Source organism: Sminthopsis crassicaudata, chromosome 1, assembly GCF_048593235.1.
Source record: "Sminthopsis crassicaudata isolate SCR6 chromosome 1, ASM4859323v1, whole genome shotgun sequence".
Taxonomy (NCBI): Eukaryota; Metazoa; Chordata; class Mammalia; order Dasyuromorphia; family Dasyuridae; genus Sminthopsis; species Sminthopsis crassicaudata.
Window position 1 is genome coordinate 683,630,772 of NC_133617.1, and position 19,634 is coordinate 683,650,405.

Genomic DNA, 19,634 nt, shown 5'->3' on the forward strand with positions numbered 1-19,634 from the left:
AGCTTTCATTACAAAAAAAAATCACAAAATTTCAGAGTTGGAAGGGACCAAGGACATCTAGGCCAATCTATGCCTAATACAAATGCCTACTATAAAGAATTCACAGTATTTCAGAGAATTATGTAACCATCAAATTAATCTATATGGAGAGACACAAACTAAGTTAATTAACTTATATTCTTCAAATTATTTGACAGGTTTATATTGTTTTATGTCCAATTCTAGATTTAAATATTAATATACTGGGATAAAAAGTGGATTTACTAAAAGTTGCCTCCAGAAAATGATGTCTATTACTTCCCAGATTTCATGTTCCTCTCTTGCAGATTTCCCCCTCCTTTTCTTCTTGCATCTCTTCTATGAACAAACAACTTCTATAATTCATCAATGACTAATTTTTTAAAATCATCTATCCTGAAGAAATATAGTTATGAGAAGTGAATCCCTCACTTTTCAATCCCAAGTGGTATCAGATATAAGATTGGTTCCTTTAATACTTATTCCTCTTAACCACAAAGATGAAAACAGCTCTTATTATCTTTAATCAATTAAATTTCTCAAGAATCAGTCATTCCCAAGAATATAGAACTGGAATGAACTTTTATTATTATTATTATTATTATTATTATTATTATTATTATTATTATTATTGATTTAACTTATTATTTTTCAAGCCCTCATTTTACAAATGAAGAAGCTAAACCCAGAGATTTAAGAGTATTACCAAGGTCATATATTTTACTGACAATCATTTTCCCTTTTTCCCTCTATTTTTTCATCCATTAAATAAAATTGGCAAATGTACAACATATAAATATATATAACTACTCAGTGTTGCATGATGTATTGAACAATGGACTAATTTTGGAGTTAAGAAAACTTGATTAGAGTCTTTGATAAACATTGGCTTTCTTTCCATAAGCAAGTCATATTACCTTTCACTGTCCCCAGGCAACTCTCTAAGATTATAAATTGTAGAGGAATTGCTGATTCAATTCTATTTTGTAAACATTTGCTAAGCAAAGAATATATACTTAACTATGCTAACAGCTATAGATAAGAACAAAAACCTCTGACTTTAGGAAAAAAGCAATGTATTAATACAAAATACATAAAATAATTTAGGGTGTGAGTGTGTGTGTGTGTGTGTGTGTGTGTGTGTGTGTGTGTGTGTAGGGGAAATCACAAAAATCTTTAGAGATTCAGAAAGATCTCTTATAGAAGGTATCACCTGACCTGAGCTTCAAAGGAATTTTTAATTCTCAGAAATGAAGGAAGAATATTCTAATATAGCAGAAAATATGTACAAAGAGATTTAACCTTCCCAACATATTTTTTACCTGCCCTCGTCCCTTCTTTGTACATAGGTCCTTATTACCACTCATCATATATGTGTATGTACATATGCATGTATGTATATATAGTGTGAGACATTCAGTATTCCTTGTACCCAAGTCTCAAGCATCCTTAAGATCTCCACTAGGGTAATTCAGCTAAATGAAGGTAATATCAATGCACAAATGAACATTTTTTTTCTGGTGATGGGAACAGATCTGTAATATATTGGCTTAGGGAATGCCTGGTCAGGAAATTCTCTCTATCAATGTAGTGAGACAACTGTTCTACAAATTAATCTTGAAAAGTTGCCTTTAAGCTGAGCCATTAAGGGATTTACTCAAGGTCACATAGACAAGATGTGTGTAAGATAGGACTTGAATCCAGATAGACTAGTTTATTTTCCATTTAACCATCAGGTCAAAATTGTCTCTCATCTAGTACCTAGTTAAATTTCTAAAATTGAATTAGGAACTAATTGAATTGGAGAAAAAAATCCACAATGCTGACATGCTTCAGAACTTTATTTTGCTGGTTTTTTAAAAAAATATTGAGATCATTACCCCTGGCATAATTATCTTCTCAACATCCTTAATGATGTCTTCAAATGTTTCTGGTTCTTGGGGGGCAGAGTCAGGTATCAGTGGTCTCAGATAGCCTGGCTCCACATCTGGATAAACCTGACGCTTATGAATCCCCTCCATGTAGTCTGCTACATAATCCACCATTTCTTTCCCTCTCTTTCGAAATTCAGCAGTGTTCATGATGAATGTAGTTCCAATATTAGTGTCAATCCTAAGCAAAAAGACAAATATATATATACTTTAGTGTGTAGTAAGTTTATACAGCCCTTTGGAATCTAACAAAGCACTTTCTTTATAATTCTATAAAATGAACACTACAAATATCATTAGACTAATTTTGCAGATAAAGAATCTGGAGGTCAAAGAGGTACACACAACTCAGAAGTGCCTGAGCCAGAATTCCAGAATCTGAGCCCAAGACCATCATTCTTCATGCTGGCCTTCTTTACAAATTTTAAAAATAGAAGTGCATTTTTGAAAAAAAAGAAACATCTCAGAACAAGTTGATCATAAAGACAAACTGAGCTAAATAGTCAGTCCTAATAGGGTCATGTAGGACTCTGAGCTTAGAACACATTTCTCACCATAAAGAGCAAGACTAAATTGAAGATAATATCCATCTCACACAAAAATAATCATGCTATACATATGTGTTGTTTCCTGATCTGGAATTCTCCTGATTCGAATGACATTTGGAGTAGGGTTTCTGAAATTTAAAAAGAAATTAACACATCTACACCAAGTATTTATGTTGGTACATTTTAACTCCTCCTCCTCCCCTTTTGTCTTGTCTTTTTAGAGTCAAAGTAAAAAGCAAGCAGATTTGCTGGAGCTAGGCTAAGTTCTATTAACTTGCTATACAAATTGGAGTAAGTTACTAAATTTGGGGGAAGGGTGTCTTAGCTCTTTCTTCCTTTTAAATGGGCATAAGAATATTTCTTCAATATATTTCAGTTGGGACCACTCGTTATGACTGATATGTGACAATATGAAAACAAACATGACTAATTTCAACAATTCAATTATGCTTTATCAAGAATGATTTACTTCTTAATTTATTGTCTACTTAATATTGTTTCGCATTGCACTTATCTGGGAAAGTTCTAAAATTTTTCAAAGTTGTTTTCCTTTATAATGTATTTCCTTTATAATGTATTCTCCAATTTCTGCTTACCTTGATCTGTATTATTTCAGAGGTATTTCTAGTTTTCTCTGAAACTATACATTGTATAATTTATTGTAGAACAGTAGTAATCTGTTATATTAATATATAGCAAAAAATAGCTATATTCCAAAGGGAGGATACCCTCTTAGTTTCTAGGTTGAGGATAACTTGAAAAGAATTGATAGGAATAGTTTTTGTATATATTTTGTAGATAATTTCTCTTTATTTATTTGGGATTGTAGGCCTAGTAGTAGCATTTCTAAGTCAAAATTACGAATATTTTATTTTAAGAGGCAATATTTAAGACAGTGCCTGACAAATGGCAGGGGTTTCATAAATGCTTATTCTGTTCCCTCCCATCCCCATCTCCATATTAGGCACTGTCCTAGGTGCTGGAGATAGAGGAAAAAAATAAAGTATTCTCAGACTTCAAGGAGTTTATATTCTACTGAGGGTCATAGTATATAGAAAAATAAGCAAACACACAATGAATAAAAGGTAACAAGAAGTCATTTCTAGAGGAAGAAAGCAGTAACAATGCTCCACTAATATAAAATGCTACTGAAACAAGTCAGCTGTCGCTACCAATTTGCTACAGAAAAGAAACACTACCAGTCAAGGTATAAGAAGAGAGTGCATTTTTCTTTTCAAATTATCCTCTTTTCTTTAGCTCATATCCCACTAAACCTTTATAAGGCTCGAAGTGCAAACATACAGCAGGTCTTGTATTCATTATGTAGCTGTTTAATGCTTTGAGCCCCCAAGCTGGGCAAATATTGGCTAACAGATGTAAACCAAGATAAGTACTATTGGTTACATTGCCCAAGCTCTTTAAGGAGTGATTGCTTTACATAATTTGATCAGGGCTGTTAGAAATGAAAACATAATATTGCTGTTTAAATAAATTCTATGTGGGTTATTGAAGTGTGTTCTATATGCACAATCTTCTAGCTATGTTTAACTAGGATTTCTAGTTAAAATGAACCTCTGACCATTTTGTGTGTGTGTAATGGACCCTTTGGGCAATGTCTGCTGAAGTCTGTAGATTCCATCTCTGAATATTGTTTTAAATGCATAAAATTAAATAGATAAGAGTTAATAGAAAACTAGTTATATTGAAATACCCATGTAACTTTTACCATCCAAGTTCATATATCCCCTGAAATCTGCCCATGGACCCTTTGAAGATCTCCAAGTTATAAAGCCCTGATTTAAGCTATTTATGACCATCAGGCCTAAAATTTCAGTGAGATCTATGTGCCTCTTTCCCTTTTACTTGAAAATTTCAAAAGCATCTCTTCGACACTGCTAATTTCATAGTGGAAGCTTCTATTCTTGGAATGGAGTCACCTGACTCAGTGACAACTACTAGTTGAATGACTGTAACCTACTCACTTAGCTTCTAGGAGCCTCAGTTTCCCCTTCTATAAAGTGGGAATAATAATACTTAACATGTCTACCTCATAGGAACAAAAAAAGAGCATAAATGTAACACATTCTGCAAATCTTAACCATTAAAGTTACTGCCTACAATGTACCAAATATGTTAGACTATGGACACACAAAAATTAAACTTAAAGTGTCTCTGCCTTCAAAGGTATTTTTGAGAAAATACATATGAAAATACATAAAAATAAATATAAAGTAAGAGAATGTGGGGACACACATAGATGGGGTCAGGAGAAAAGGCTTCATGTGAGAATTAGCATTTGAATTGAGCTCTAAATGATACTAAGAATTTGAAGAGTTCATAACAGAAAACTGCCAAAAATCTGCATAAATTTATTGCAAAGACACAGTTCTTCTATAAGCCCTAATGATCATTCTCATATTATATTATAATCTATTGCACATGTAGAAAGTTAATATAATAACTAAAAATGCATGTTGTGGGACCTTTATAGACATCTGGACACTAGGAATCAGGAAAAATAGTAGATAAGGAAAGATAAGAGAGAAATGAGTGAAAGTATCCTAGCATAACTTATAACATCACTTGGGTCCTGAGCATTTACAACTCCCTGTTTCTATAACTGAACTGGATCAGGTGAAATAATATAAAAACAGAATGCACTTTTGAATTCTTCTTATTATGACTTTTGAATGGATTTGATAGAGAGATTACAAATGGAAGTTTAAGGACAACCTCATTTAAATCACTGTCTTTTCCTGGAAAGATTTACACAAACTGATGCTGAGTAAAGTTAGCAAAACCAGGAGAACATTGTACCCAGTAACAGAAAGATTATGTGATTATCAACTATGATAGACTTAGCTTTCTTCAGGGATTTAGAAATGAATCTCAGCTCCATTGCTTTTGACCTGAGAGACCACTGGCCAATATTTGCATCTTTGGGGGTCTTAGTTGATCAGATTTTATAATTTACAATTTATTGACTATGCTTGTAAACTAATGGAGTTAGTCCTAAAATAAGGGTTCATAAGCCATGAAGTCTGTGAATTTGAAAAAAAAAAATTTGATAAGTATTTCAATATAATTGGCCTCCTTTGTAATCCAATGTATTTTGTTTTATGTACTTAAGAACATGATTGTGACAAGAACCATAAGTTTCACTAGATAGCCTAAGGGGTCTACTACATACATAAACAGTTAAGGACTCCTGCTCTGAAATGTCACTCCTAATTGTAGATCACTATTAGTCATGGTTGATTGAGCAAGGTCAGGGGTAGGAGAGGATGAATATAGATAGGGTCAAATCAGGAATATGCTATAGCTGACTCATAAGAGCTGATTGTCAAATTTTTGATGTGAATATTTTTCTCTGAAAATCATCAAATTACAAAATGGCGTTTGATTTATTGTTTTGTTAATTGTCTAGATTTTTAAAAAGTGATGCAAAAATGTTAATGATGCCATGTCATACATGCAACTCTCTTCCCTACCCTCAGAGTCAGTTATTTAATATTTACCAACACACTGCTGGGTCAAGGGGTTAAGTGAAAAAATCAATGTTAGCAAATAGTAGGGATATTTTTTCATATGTGACCAAGGAAAAGGAGAAGAAAATGTATGATGATGCTAGAATAGGAGTGAAGAAAACTCAAAAGATAGTCTTAATGTATTAGTGAAGGAAGAGACTAGAGGTACATTTTGGGCCTTGGGGAAAGGGAAAATATTTTGAAACATCACCATGGAGAATGAGGTAAGGATTAAACAAACTAACTGGCCTGATTGCTCAGAAAATCAGAATGAAATGTGACTTAGTGGTTAGAGTGCTGGGCTTAGAGCCAGAAAGACAGGGTTTCAAATTCTGTCTCAAATCCTTACTATATGTATGATTCTGAGCAAGTATCTTAACTTCTCTGAGCCTCAATTTTCCCATCTATAAAATGGGGGAATTTTATAAGACCCTTCCAAGTTTAAATCCAGAGTGGAAAGAGAAAAAATGTTTCAACTGGAAACTTCATCTGAAATGCAGAAATATAGCACAGTGTTACCCAATGTAGCCTTAACAGCAACAACTTCCTAAGTTAGGAAACAAAATATGAAACACAATCATTGCTGAACTATGTTATGACACAAAAATAACAACTCTTGTTACTTTCCTTATATTAATACTGAGGAGAGCATGTAAGAAGTACAAGGCTACCTAACTAAGGCACAGAGTAGTTGTAACTCTTTCAAAGTCCCATGGCTAGTGAATATAAGAATTGATATTTGGATTCAAATTGGGAATTAGAGTCAAGTCTTCTGACTTCAAATCTAATATTCATCCCCCTCCTTATCAGACTGTCTCTCAATGGTACCATATCTAACTAGAACACTTGTCTTATTGAAGACTCAGCAGATCAGACTGTTAGAGACTCTCATTGAAATTTGAACTTCTAGTCCACAGTTAATTAGAGAAATGAGAGGCATGAATCTGTTTACTCTCAGCAGGAAAAAGTCTACATGAGCATCCTTATCATTAAAAAGTATAAAATGGAAATTTTCAGTTAGGATTCAAAGTGCTTGAATTTTAAATCTACAGAAATCATATATGATATTATTTCAAACTCCTAAGAGGAAAACACATAGGAAATATTTCTGAGATGACATGTTTTAATGCATAAAATATTGGGTTTAGAAGACTTGAGTTCCACCTTTGGAAATTACTAACTGAACAAATCACTTAATTTCTCAGACTCACTTTGCTCTTCTTTAAAATAAGAATGTTGTGTTTACACTATATTATATTACTTGCTGACTAGGGAAGAGGGGTAAGGGGAAAGGGAAAGAGAAAAATTTGGATTTTGCAAGGGTGTATATTGAAAACTGTTTTTGCATGTATTTTGAAAATAAAAAGTTATTACAAAAATAAAATAAAAAGGAAACATATTTTTAAAAATAAGGATATTGAACTAAGGTCCCTTCACAGCTTTAAAAGTTTTTACTATAATTCCAATTTTCCTCTAAAAGAAACATTTCATGATTAAGAATAGTCCATTTAAACATTCCACAATATTCAAATTTATTTAAAGTTGGAAGAGAGTTAAGATTAAACAAACAGAGATGAGTTAAAAAGACTTTCTGATTATTCTGATTTGACCAAGAAAGTTTTTTTTATAGAATTCATTCAGCATTTCTTCCTCTTTGGTCATGAGAAATAATATATTCAAATTGAACCCTGTATTTATAATGGACAAGCTTTGGCTTGGAGAAGAGATGAGATAATGCATCTTTTTTTTTTTTTTTTTTTTTTTTTTTTTTTTTTTTTTTTTACATAGGTGGGAGACTATGGGTGTGAAATATTGCATATATTACCAGAATTTGGATGTTGGTCTTTCTCTTCTCTTTTATTCCTTGTTACAAAGGATTCCTTGCTGAGTAAAGGAGGGGGAGGGATAGATTTGGAAATCAAGGTGACATAAAATAATAAGAAAATAAAAGCAAAATAAATAGAGAATATATCTAAGTTTGCTTTTGATGATAATTTTTTTTAACATTAAGGAACATTTATTTCAATACTTAAGACCAAAGAGGCCATAGACCTGGATTCTAAGATGAAGATACAAATTTAGGAGTTAGGGGCACAGAAAAATATGAGGCTGGAGGAGAAAGATCAGATTATTGAGGTGGGGTAGAAGAGGAAACAGGGAGAGTTTGAGTTCTGGGGCTGCCCAGGATGTGGAGAAGCAGTTGAGACATGGCTGGAAGCCATGAGGAGGCCTCAGCCAAGGCTAAACTCATCAATCTGCTTAGAACCAGGCTATGGGGAGCTTGGATGGAGTTGCTTCTCAGGCAGCTGCATTGGGGGTGGGAGGGAATTGGGGGCTGTGGAGTACCCAGGTGTGGGAGAAGGGTGTGAGCACAGTGTTCCTCACTCCAAGACCATAAAAGTCCAGCTCAAATATTCTATTTTTAAAAGTTGAATAGCAACGTCTTCTTCATTAGGCCGAGATGGACTGGGCTGGGGAGAGTAGAGGGGAGAGGATTTTGAAGGAGGAGAAAGTTTGGCAATGCACACTCCAGGGATGAAGGATGGGGGAGCAATCTTTCCAGCAAATAACAAGAGTTAGAATTAGCTAGCTTAGCTTGGGGTGGGGAATTCTCTTCAACTGCCTGTTTCTCCCTTAACCTTCTCAGTAAATATATTGATGATAATTTTTTTTAAATAAAGGGTACCAATCAAGGAATGTTTAATCATATATCAGCAAATTCTATTATCACTTTACATTCATCACTGATACTATATCCATGAAGAAGTCCTAGACTGGGGACTGGGGGAGGTTAGAAGACCTAGGGTCCTCCTCTTGGCTCTGCTACTAACTCATTCTATGACCTTAACCAAGTCATTTAAACTTCTCCAAACATCATTTACCTGGAAAATGGAGACTAGATAATATTTAAGATTTCTTTGAATGCTATCATTCTATAGCTAAAGGATTTCACTTTTGTTTTATAATGTTTCTTTTGTTTCAAGAACAATTTCCCTTTGGTTTCCCCTTTTCCAAAAACTTTTGAATTAAAATACTTGTGAAGTTTAGTGTAGTCCACCCCCGACTCTTTGTATAAATTCAAGATTAGTTAGAGTGAATTTTATTTGTCTTCTCCCTTTGAGGACTTGAAGCTTTCTGAATATATCAGAGGGACAGCATGGGGTAGTACATGGAAAGATGCTTCAAAGCCAAGAAGACATATGTTGAAGATATATAGCTAACACATATTGATTAGATGATCCTCAAGAGGTCACAGAACCTTTCAGGGCCCCAGGCAACTCACTTATACCATAGATTTCAAGCAGGTGTTAATTTTCATTGATAAGAGGAACTTTTCTCATCTGGAGTTCCTCATAGTAATTAAATCATAGGTCTGGTCCAGCAATAAAAAGGATATGTCATAGTGTCTTTATCTTTTACTAATCCACAGCACCTGCTGTTAATTTAATTTATAGATTTTGCTACATGTCTCATTTTTTTCCATGAATGTACTAAATAATAAATATTGACTCCTAAACTGATCATGAACTTTTCATTATTCTAGAGGATACTTCTATCACTGCCATTGACCAGCCTTGCCCACCTGCCTGGTAACCAGAAGGTTGCTAGGTAACCTATATTTTAAATTTTCACATTTCAGAAATAAGGAACTCTTATCAGGCTCTCTGCAAGATTTGTATGCAAATGTTTAACTTGATTACCATATGGTATTCTCCAATAAATACAATTAATATAGGCCAACACAGTTACCTGAATTCACTGCTAGCGCTGGGAAGGACAGGCTCTGATAAAGATGACCATCCATGGCTTCTCAGAAGTGCAAGAGAAGAATGTCAAATCACAATTTTTATTCTTTACTCTCATGCAACATATACTTAGATATATAGAAGAAAGTATTAGCTGGCTTTTAAATGGCAGCTTAAGACTTGCAAAAAGCTTTCTTTCTACTATCTAATTTGATCTTCATAACATCAAAGTGAGGTAGGTGCTATCATTATCCCCATTTTACAAATAAGGAAACTGAGACAGATAGGTTAAGTGATTTGTCCAGGTCTGAATTGAATGTCAGAACATCTCAATATGCTATACCATATATATTATATATGTGTGTGTGTATCATATAACCAATAAATCAATCAATAATGTTTATTGAGTGCTTATTTAAAGCTTTAGGATAGGTTCTGGATAAATCTAATAGCCTTACCCCAAGATTTGTCCCAGTCTTGATGAGGGAGTCTGAGGTAAACAGGAGCATCTCCTCCTGTTTACTTCTGACTTGAACCCTCATTCCATCTAGCTTGTAGAATTTTTCCTTATCTACACAAGTCAAGATCAGTGTGAAATGTCAGTTCAAACCCTACTTAAAAGTAAATATTAGCTACTGACATTTGGCCACTAGGGTCAGCTAGCACTGTGCACTACTCCGTAGAAGAGAAAGTCAGAAAAAATTTTACTTCTGGCTCTCCTGATCCTTTCTCTGGCCTGCTCTCATTTAACCAGGGACTCTGCCCTGTCCCCCTAATTCTGTACATACAACAGTGTCAACTATGGGGAGCCTCAAAGTAAAAGGCAACATGATGTAATGAGGAGAGCATTGGGTTTGAAATCAGAAGATATGAATTGGAATTGTGGATACATTTCATTACTACCTGCAAAATACTGAGTAAGTCAACTTCTCTGTGTGCCTCAGTTTCCTCAACTATAAAATTAGGAGGTTAAAGGAGATATCTGAATTTCTTCCAGCTCTAAATCCTACCTGAAGCAGGGCAGGAAAAAAATGATTATAGCTTTCCAAATGATGCTCTTGAATTTTCTTGTTGCTTTCCATATAACTGATATTTTTCTTATTATTTTTGTTTTTCTTGCCTATGCACGTTATATATGTCTATGGTACATAACTTCATTTATTTCTGCAGATTTCTTGAACAATAACTGAAAATGAATTTGGGTATAGGGGAGAATATACATGGAAAGTATTGAAAAGATTATCATGTGAAAGAGGGACATTTTCTACTTGTTCTCACTAGGAAAAATTTTAAGCAATTGGTACAGATTTCAGAGAAGCAGATTCTAGCTGGGAATAAAGAAGAGCTTCCTAACAGTGAAAGTTTTCAAAAGTTAAATGGGCTGCCTTAGGTGGTGGATTCCTCCTTACTTAAAATCTCTGAGAGAAAGTTGTATGACCATATAGGGACAATGTAAAGAACTAATATGTATATCAATACCTATTCTATTTGTAATTTAAATTTTGGTGGTAAACTTATATTAACTGAGGAAAAGAGAGTAACATGCTTCTGTCTGATATTCTGATTTAACCCATAAGAAATTCTGGCTTTCTTCTATTTGTTTAAAAAGAAAATATTTTTCACTCAAAGAATCAGGATCATCAGCTAGATTAAAAGGGATCTTCAAAGCCACAACATTTAACCTCATTTTTTACAGAAACTGAGGTCGAGCAAAGTTATTCGACTCACTTAAGGAAACATTAGTAGTGACAAAGGCAGGACTTGAACCTAGATTCATTGGCTTCAAATCCAACATCTTTTAAATTTAGGTAAAAGTATTTTACAAAAGTATTTAAAATTCTATATAAGTATGAACTATCTGAGGAAAACCTCAAGCTTTTGATTAGGAAATATCTAATAACATCTTATTTTCCCAATTCTGCCCTCATTGAATGTAAAGGATGTCAAGGAGTCTAATCAGACTAATTATTTAAATGTCGTATAAGGAATAGAAAGGACTCAATGGCAGCAGCAACACACCCCTGTTATTTTATAGAGTTTGATAGGCTTTTATTTTGTTTTTACTACTTTTTTTAACCTTTTTTTTAGCTAAATACAAATAGAAGCAATGACTATTGACCCAGATGGAAAAAATAGATAATGCAGTTACTAAGATGATAAGGTCTAGATCAAAGACTTTGCTTGTAAAAAGTACAAATGGAACCATAGACAACAGGAATCCCCATCCCCTTAAAAGGAAGCCCAACAAAGCTGAATATGAGTGAGCCCAAACTATATGAAGCAACTTCCCACAATCACTGCATGCTCCCTCAATGGGGAATAGAGTCTAAAATTGATGGAGAAAAGCAGATATTTCTATATTCTTCATGGGAGGCATCCAAAGCAGCAAAGAAGAACATGTGTCCATTCTCCTTGAAGTTTCTATTTTTGAGATAAATTAAAACTTTCTGAGCAGCAAGATATGTGGGAGATGTTAGCATCCCATGCTTTTTCAGTGAGGCTAAAAGAAATCTGATTAAGGGGATTACCAAGACTAACTGACTTGAATTTCACAGAAGATATTGGAAGGCCAATATCTCTGATTACTGTGATATGGTGATCACTCCTTCTCTACCAAAAAAAAAAATTATTGCTTTATTTTCTTACCTTTTAGCCTATGTAATATTTACCTGCTAATCTTTGAAGGGCAAAATATTTTCACGTATTTGGTTTATTCTGGAAGACTGTAAGTTCTTATTTTTTAAAAAATACAATTGAAAAATTTTTATTAAGCAATGTAGTTGTCAAATTTCCATTTTTAGGAATAAGACCTTAGAGATACTGAATTTTTAAGAAAAAGAGTATGCCTTCTTAAAATTACTTGGATAATTTCTATAATATACAGAGGCTAATGACTCAAATTGGAATTTAGAAAGTATTAAAATTCAAAGGATTCATTCACTATGTTTTCCTTTCTGTGTCCCGTAAGACATAATGAACAATAGATTTAATAGTTAAGAATCAATTAGCAAAGCTTGCTATCTAAGAATCAAACTATGGCTTTAACCCAAGCAAGCATCTCTTGATTTTATCCACCCAAACTAATGGATAAAGAATGGTACTTACAGTCAGACAGGCAAATTCTCCTTTCCTCTGACCCCTCTCTCTTTGCTCTTGGATGACAGTTAAGAAACACAGAGGATGCAGTTGCCAGTTTATGTAGACAAAGTATCCACCTCCTCAAAGCCAATCAGAATTACTTGCTCCTGGTTTATTAAGCAGCAGCTCTTTAACCCTCCCTGCTTTTCCTCAGTCTTTAAACCTCCCTTCCACCAAGTCTTCCAGAGCATGTAAAAAAACCAACCTGAAGCACACCGAAAATAAAACCAGATGACATGTTTGCTGATGGGGAACCTTTGGATATCATTCTAATGTACAGAATGAGGGAAAAGGGTGTGTGTGTGTGTGTGTGTGTGTGTGTGTGTGTGTGTGAGAGAGAGAGAGAGAGAGATGATAAAATTTTCTTTGTCAATGACGTCTTAGAATTTTATAACTAGCGCATATATGAAGCTAAAATATTATTTTCAGCCTTTTTAGACCTAAGGGCAACTGTTGGTGTGTTATTAACTTCCTTAGGCTCACTCCAAATATATTTTTTAACCTTATTTTAAATTGGGATGCTATGCCCTGCCTTTAATAGGAGAACAGCAAGTGAGGGATTATTATTTTTTTTCAGGAAAGGTTTTTTATTTTTATTTTTTTATTCTTTTTTATTAAAGCTTTTTATTTACAAAATTTATGCACGGGTAATTTTTCAACATTGACCCTTGCAAAACTTTCTGTTCCAAATTTTGTCCTCCTTCCCCCCATCCCCTCCCAGATGGCAGGTAGTCCAATATATGTTAAATATGTTAAAATATATGTTAAATCCAATATATATATATATACATATATATATACATATTTATACAGTTATCTTGCTGCACAAGAAAAATTGAATCTAGAAAGAAAAAAGAAAAACCTGAGGAGGAAAACAAAATGCAAGCAAACAAGTGTGGAAATGTTATGTTGTGGTCCACATTCAGTTTCCACAGGCCTCTTTCTGGGTATATATGGCTTTCTTCATCATTGAACAATTGGAACTAGTTTGAATCATCTCATTGTTAAAGAGAACCACATTCATCAGAATTGGTCATCTTATAGTCTTCTTGTTGCTATATATAATGATCTCCTGGTTCTGCTCATTTCACTTAGCATCAGTTCATGTCAGTCTTTCCAGGCTTCTCTGAAATCATCCTTGTAGAATAATGATATTCCATAACATTCATATATTGTAACTTGTCAACTATTCTCCAATTGATGGGCATCTATTCAGTTTCCAATTTCTTGCTACTACAAAAAGGGCTGCCACAAACATTTTTGCACATATGGGTCCCTTTCTGTGAGAGACTATTATTTACTGGATATTTAACAAACTGCTCTGATTGTCAGCCTGGACTCTACTGAAGCATTTGCCAGAACTCTGGAATCTTAAAGGAGGAAGGTATTTGCAACTAAGACTAAGGACAGAAACAGGTGACCCAATGTTCATTGGCTCCAAGGTTTGTCTGTTGGCTTAGTAGTGACAATGAGATTGGAACCAAAGAGGTCCATCAGGGGAGTAAGGGAAGGGAATAAGAGATCTCCCTTCAGAGAGAGATGGGAATGTCAGGTATTAGTTTGGGACCAAACCTACAGGAAGTGACTGTGTTAATGTCAAATGGCTGCAATTGAGCTAAGAAGTTTACTTCTGGATAACCAACAGAGAGGATGTGTCAAAGCCTGAGGGAAGAGAGCTTTCAGGGGCTAGAGATTTCTTCAAGAAGATAAAGTGGGTGGTGGCTGGGGTTGGAGTAGGAGGTCTGAAATCCAGGAGGAAATGGGAGGGTTTTTTTTTTTTGTTTGTTTGTTTGTTTGTTTTGTTTTGTTTTTGTTTTTGAGTTTAGAAAGAGATAAAGAACATAAAGAACATAACTTTCCTAAAATGCTAAACTTGGAGTCAGAAAGACTTGAATTAGAATTTTGTCTCAGACACACTTAACCTCTCAGTCTCAGTGTTCTTATTTGTTAAATGGGGATAATAATAACATTTTCTCACAAAGTTATTATGAGGATCAAAAGCGATAATATATTTTGGATACATTAAAGCACTATTATTGCTATCTAGGTAAGTAGTAGCTCTGGCCCAACGGAGCTATGAATAGCTGTCCCCCAAACTCTATATTCCATTTCCTACCTCAGAACATGGTGAAGGCTGTGACCTAAGCCCAGAATGAGCTTGCTTCTCATTCCTACTTTTCAGATCCCTTTCTCTCATGCTCAAGTTTGATGACTCCTCCTCCATGATGCTTTCCTGAACTCCCCAAGTGAAAGTCTTCTTTCTCTCCACCAGTTTTCCCGGTCTGAGTCCTTTCTTTGAACCCATCATTCCTTATCTTTGAATTACCCTTATTTACATACATGCTATATACTTCTCACTATAAAGTAACCTCTTTGAGGGCAGGCACAAAGTATTTTTAAGTTTTGTAATCCCAGAGGTTAGCAGAGTAACTAGCATTTTAGTATTCACTTTAAAATGTTTGAGGCGTGAATGGAGATATGCTGAGCAAAGAAAAATTCAAGACAGGAAAAGTTAATAATAAGGAGTGTTCAGTTATTTTTAAATCATGTTTGACTCTTCGTCACTTCATTTGAAGTTTTCTTGGGAGAGATACTAGAGCAATTTGCCATTTTCTTCTTCAGCTCATTTTAACAGTTAAGAAAACTGAGGCAAACAGGGTTAAATGACCTGCCCAGAGTCACACATCCAGTAAATGTCTGAGACTGAATTTAAACTCAGGAGCAGGACCCACCCCCCCAATTGCCTTTAATAGGGAAATGCTGAGGGGAAAAACCTTTATTTATTTTATCATGATGTCTTAATTAAGACTTGGGAAATTTGATAGAAAGAATATATTTAAAATGAGTTGTTAGCCAAAGGTAAAGAAATATTATTTATTAATAATAGGCATTTATAAAACACCAATTATGTGATAGATCCCTGCCAAACCAAACACAAAGAAAAGAAATAATCCCGAATCCCTCCCAAAGAACCTACATTCTAACCAATAGCACCAAAAGTATGTAAGAATTACACAAAGAATAACTACAAATAGTTTGGGAGAAAGAACACTAATAAAATCATAGATCTAGAACTGGAAGGGATTCATTTTACAGGTACGGAAACTCAGTCCCAAAGAAGTTAAATAATTTTGACATAGTTGCAAGGGTAGTTTGTAAATGTCAGAAGTAGGATTTGAATCCAGCTCCTCTGAGTCCAAGAGTCTGTTTTTCTTTCCATTCTATCACCATAGTCCCTCATATAGAGCACTACTCTACCAAGTAGGAAATATCAAAGTGAGATGGTGAAATCTTTGCTCTCATAGAACTGATGATTTAGAAAAGGTAGATATCATAAGCACAGACAAATACCACCCAATACTGTATCATGAGCACATTAGAAAGATGCAAAATTCTATGCTATGAGCTATGTAAGGACTAGAGGTGAGAAGCAGGGGAAAATAAACTTTGATATACTTTGTATATATAAAGATATACTTTGGCTAAACATAGAATTTACACTAGCACCTTGAGTTAGGACCAAAAAAGTTAGGATAGCAGTAGACTGAGTAGGGTTCTGAATGCCAGAGAACTTATTGGCTAGCATGTGTTTTAAAAAAGAAAGAAAATATGAGAAAGAACAAATATTTAAAAGATGAAGAATAACATAATCCCATAGAAGTAGCTAGCATAAGGAGCCCTGAAGTTCAGAATTCTTGATCTGGGAAGCAGTCCTGATCTTGACAAAATCAGTTTTTAAAGCTATTGTTGAGGGAAAAGATCTGAGAAAATGCTTCTGAGATTGGAGAGAAAGCTAAATTTTTTTAAAAGTTTGCTTCTGTTTGTTTTTTTTTCCTTCCAATGAAAGTTCAGATTTAAGGTTCTGCTTCTGATTCATATTGACAGCCAGGGTAAATCTGTATGAGTCAATATTAACCACTTATTAGTGTTGGTAATTGTATAACTAAATGTTGTACAGAAGATGTTGTCTAGCAGTGATAAAGAGATTTTCTTTTCAGGAGATATGCCTACCAATAATTCACTGATACAATTCTAGTCTCAGTTCTAATTCCTTTATTAAGGAAATGTTCACTCTGGTAAGGATAAAACAAAAATAATTAACAAGGATGTTAAAGTATAATATGATGGACAATTAAGAGGCACAGTGAATAGAGTAACCAGACCAAAAGTGAGGAAGACTTATCTTCCTGAGTTTAAATCCAGCCTTAGATATTTACTAGCTGTGTGAACCTGGTCAGGTCACTTAATCCTTTTTTTTTTTTTCCTCCTCATCTTGGAGAAGAAATTGGCAAACCAATCCAGTATCTTGCCAAGAAAACCCCAAATGGGATCACAAAGAGCCTGATATCACTTAAAAATGACTGAACAACAACAAAAGTATGAAGCAATGATAAAAGAGCATCTGGCTGCTCTGAGTAAGTTCTAGTTATCAGTCCAACAGTACTGAAAAACTGTAAACTGGAGAGACCACAGGTTTGCAGTTGAGCAGGTATTCTCTCAGTTTTTGAAAAAAAGGTGCTATCTTCAGCATAAAGCCCCATTATGTTCACTTTGATGCCTGGATAATTCTGGATAATTAAAAGGATAAGACTTTTGAGCATTTAGAAAAAGAGATAATGATCCCTAAGAGATATTTTGGTTTCATCAAGAACAAATCATGCCAGACTAACCTCATATCCTTTTCTGATAAGGTTGCTAAGCTGATAGGTCAGAATAATATTGTAGATATAGATTAGCTAGATTTTAGAACAATATGAAGTCTCTCGTGTTCCTCTTGTAGCAATGATAGATAGAAATGGGTTAGAACAGTTGTTCTCAAAGTTCTCCACATCACAGTTTGGTGATGTGGAAACTCCTGAGCCTCTCCAAGGCCTTTCCAAGGGATCCACATAATCAAAGATATATTTTATATTATATATTTAAATAGATATTATAATACTGTTGGACAATAATTTTAATTTCTAATATAGTAGCCATCAATAGTATAACAGTATATCAATAGTACATAGTCAACATCAATTATTATATAGTACATGTAAATTAAACTCATTGAGGCAAAGTCCTCAATAATTTTGAACAATTCAAAGGAGTTCTTAGAGAAAAAACTTGGAGAATTGTTGGGTTATGTATCACATGTAGACTTGAATCTGATTTTTAGCCAAACCAGGATTCAGCTGGAGTCAGCTCAAACCAATTTAGGAAAGCCAAAAATTAAATTTTCAGTGTAAATATTTACATTCCAGAAATCAACAAACATTACAACTAATGCTGGATTTATCATTTTGTTAATTGCCTAGACTTTTAAAAGTTATGGAAAATATGTTAATAACTTAAGTTCAACTTAAAAATTAGTTTGCATACATCCTCCACCTCCAGTTATGCATTTACTAGGAAATTACTATAACAAACCTCTAAAAGAGTATTTTCCTCAAGAAGCAGAACCAGGAATACATTGTACATAATAACAGCAAGAATGTGTAATGATCAACTATAAAAGGCTTGATTTTTCAAAGTAGTTCAGTGATCCAGGCAATCTGAATAGACTTTGGACAGAAAATATCATTTGCATCCAGAAAAAAAACTAAGGAGATTGAATGTAAATCAACACATGTTAGGTTCACTTCCCTTTTCTGGTTTGTTTGTTTTTTTAATCTCTCCTGTGGTCTTTTCCTTTTGCTCTTATTTTTGTCTCCCAACATAATTTATAAAACAATGTGTATTAAAAATAAATAACCCCCCAAAAAAGTTAACCTTGAGAAAGAGCTCAATTGAAAGGACCCAGGGATAAATTTTTAGTCTTGTGTCATTCACCATTTTAATAAATGCCTTGAATTAAGTTAGATGTGAAGGACACAAAGCTGAGAGGAATAACTCATATGTTGAATAATACTGAGTCAATATCTGAAAAGATCTCAAAAAGCTGGGATAATGGGCCAAATCTAATAAGATAAAATGCAATAGGGATAAACACATAATGCTACACTTAGGCTCAAGTACAGGTCAGAGGAAACAAGGTATAACAATAGTTCCTATGGGGGAGAAGAAAGGTTTAAAATGGCTTTGGTGAAATACAAGTTTACATGAGTCAGAAGAATAACAGCAGACAAAAAAAAAAAATCTGGCTCAAATTCAGAACTGGTTTAGGAAGAGGAAGAGTGTCCAAGATGACAGATATGTACTTTGTCCTGGTCAAACTATATTCAAAGCATTGTGTTCAGTTCTTAGTGCCACATTGTAGGAAGCATTGTGACATACTGAAACATAACAAAGAGAGGTCTATCAAGATTATAAAGAGATTCTAGTTGAAGAAAATGGTTTAGAGAAGAAAGAAGGTCAGGGTGTGAAAGAGAAATATAATTGTGCCAAAATGGAATGAGTTTTTTTGAATGGCAGCAAATTTCTCACTAAAAAGTTTCAATTGGACACAAAAAGATCATTCTTTAGGAATGCAGCTGAATATATTCATATTTAAGTAAAGATTAGAATGGCTAACTGGATTGAAGGGCTATTGTTTCATATGATAGAAAAGTGTGTATCTAAAACCAAAACTAGCATTATTTGCAATAGTAAAACACTAGAATCTTTCAAGATAAACAAACACAGTACTAAAGAAAGTATGTTCCCTTTCCCCAGGGTTATTTGTCATAGGTCTAAAAATGCTACTAATAGCAATAAGACAAGAAAAAAAAACATTAAAAGCAGAAATGTAAGCAAAAGAGAGACAGT

General features: G+C 34.1%; 1 protein-coding gene across 3 annotated transcripts in view; it reads right to left on the minus strand.

The window, feature by feature from the left end:
• Positions 1 to 19,634, minus strand: part of DDC (dopa decarboxylase) — a 100,996-nt gene that overhangs the window by 69,469 nt on the left and 11,893 nt on the right. For 2 of the 3 annotated variants that reach the window (XM_074283597.1, XM_074283595.1), the window contains one exon: positions 1,899 to 2,130. In XM_074283597.1, the coding sequence (XP_074139698.1) occupies positions 1,899 to 2,099 (201 nt within the window). In that variant the 5' untranslated portion in view covers positions 2,100 to 2,130. Of the gene's footprint in view, positions 1 to 1,898; positions 2,131 to 12,875; positions 12,958 to 19,634 lie in introns of those variants that run through there. The other variant, XM_074283596.1, reaches the window with a different exon arrangement.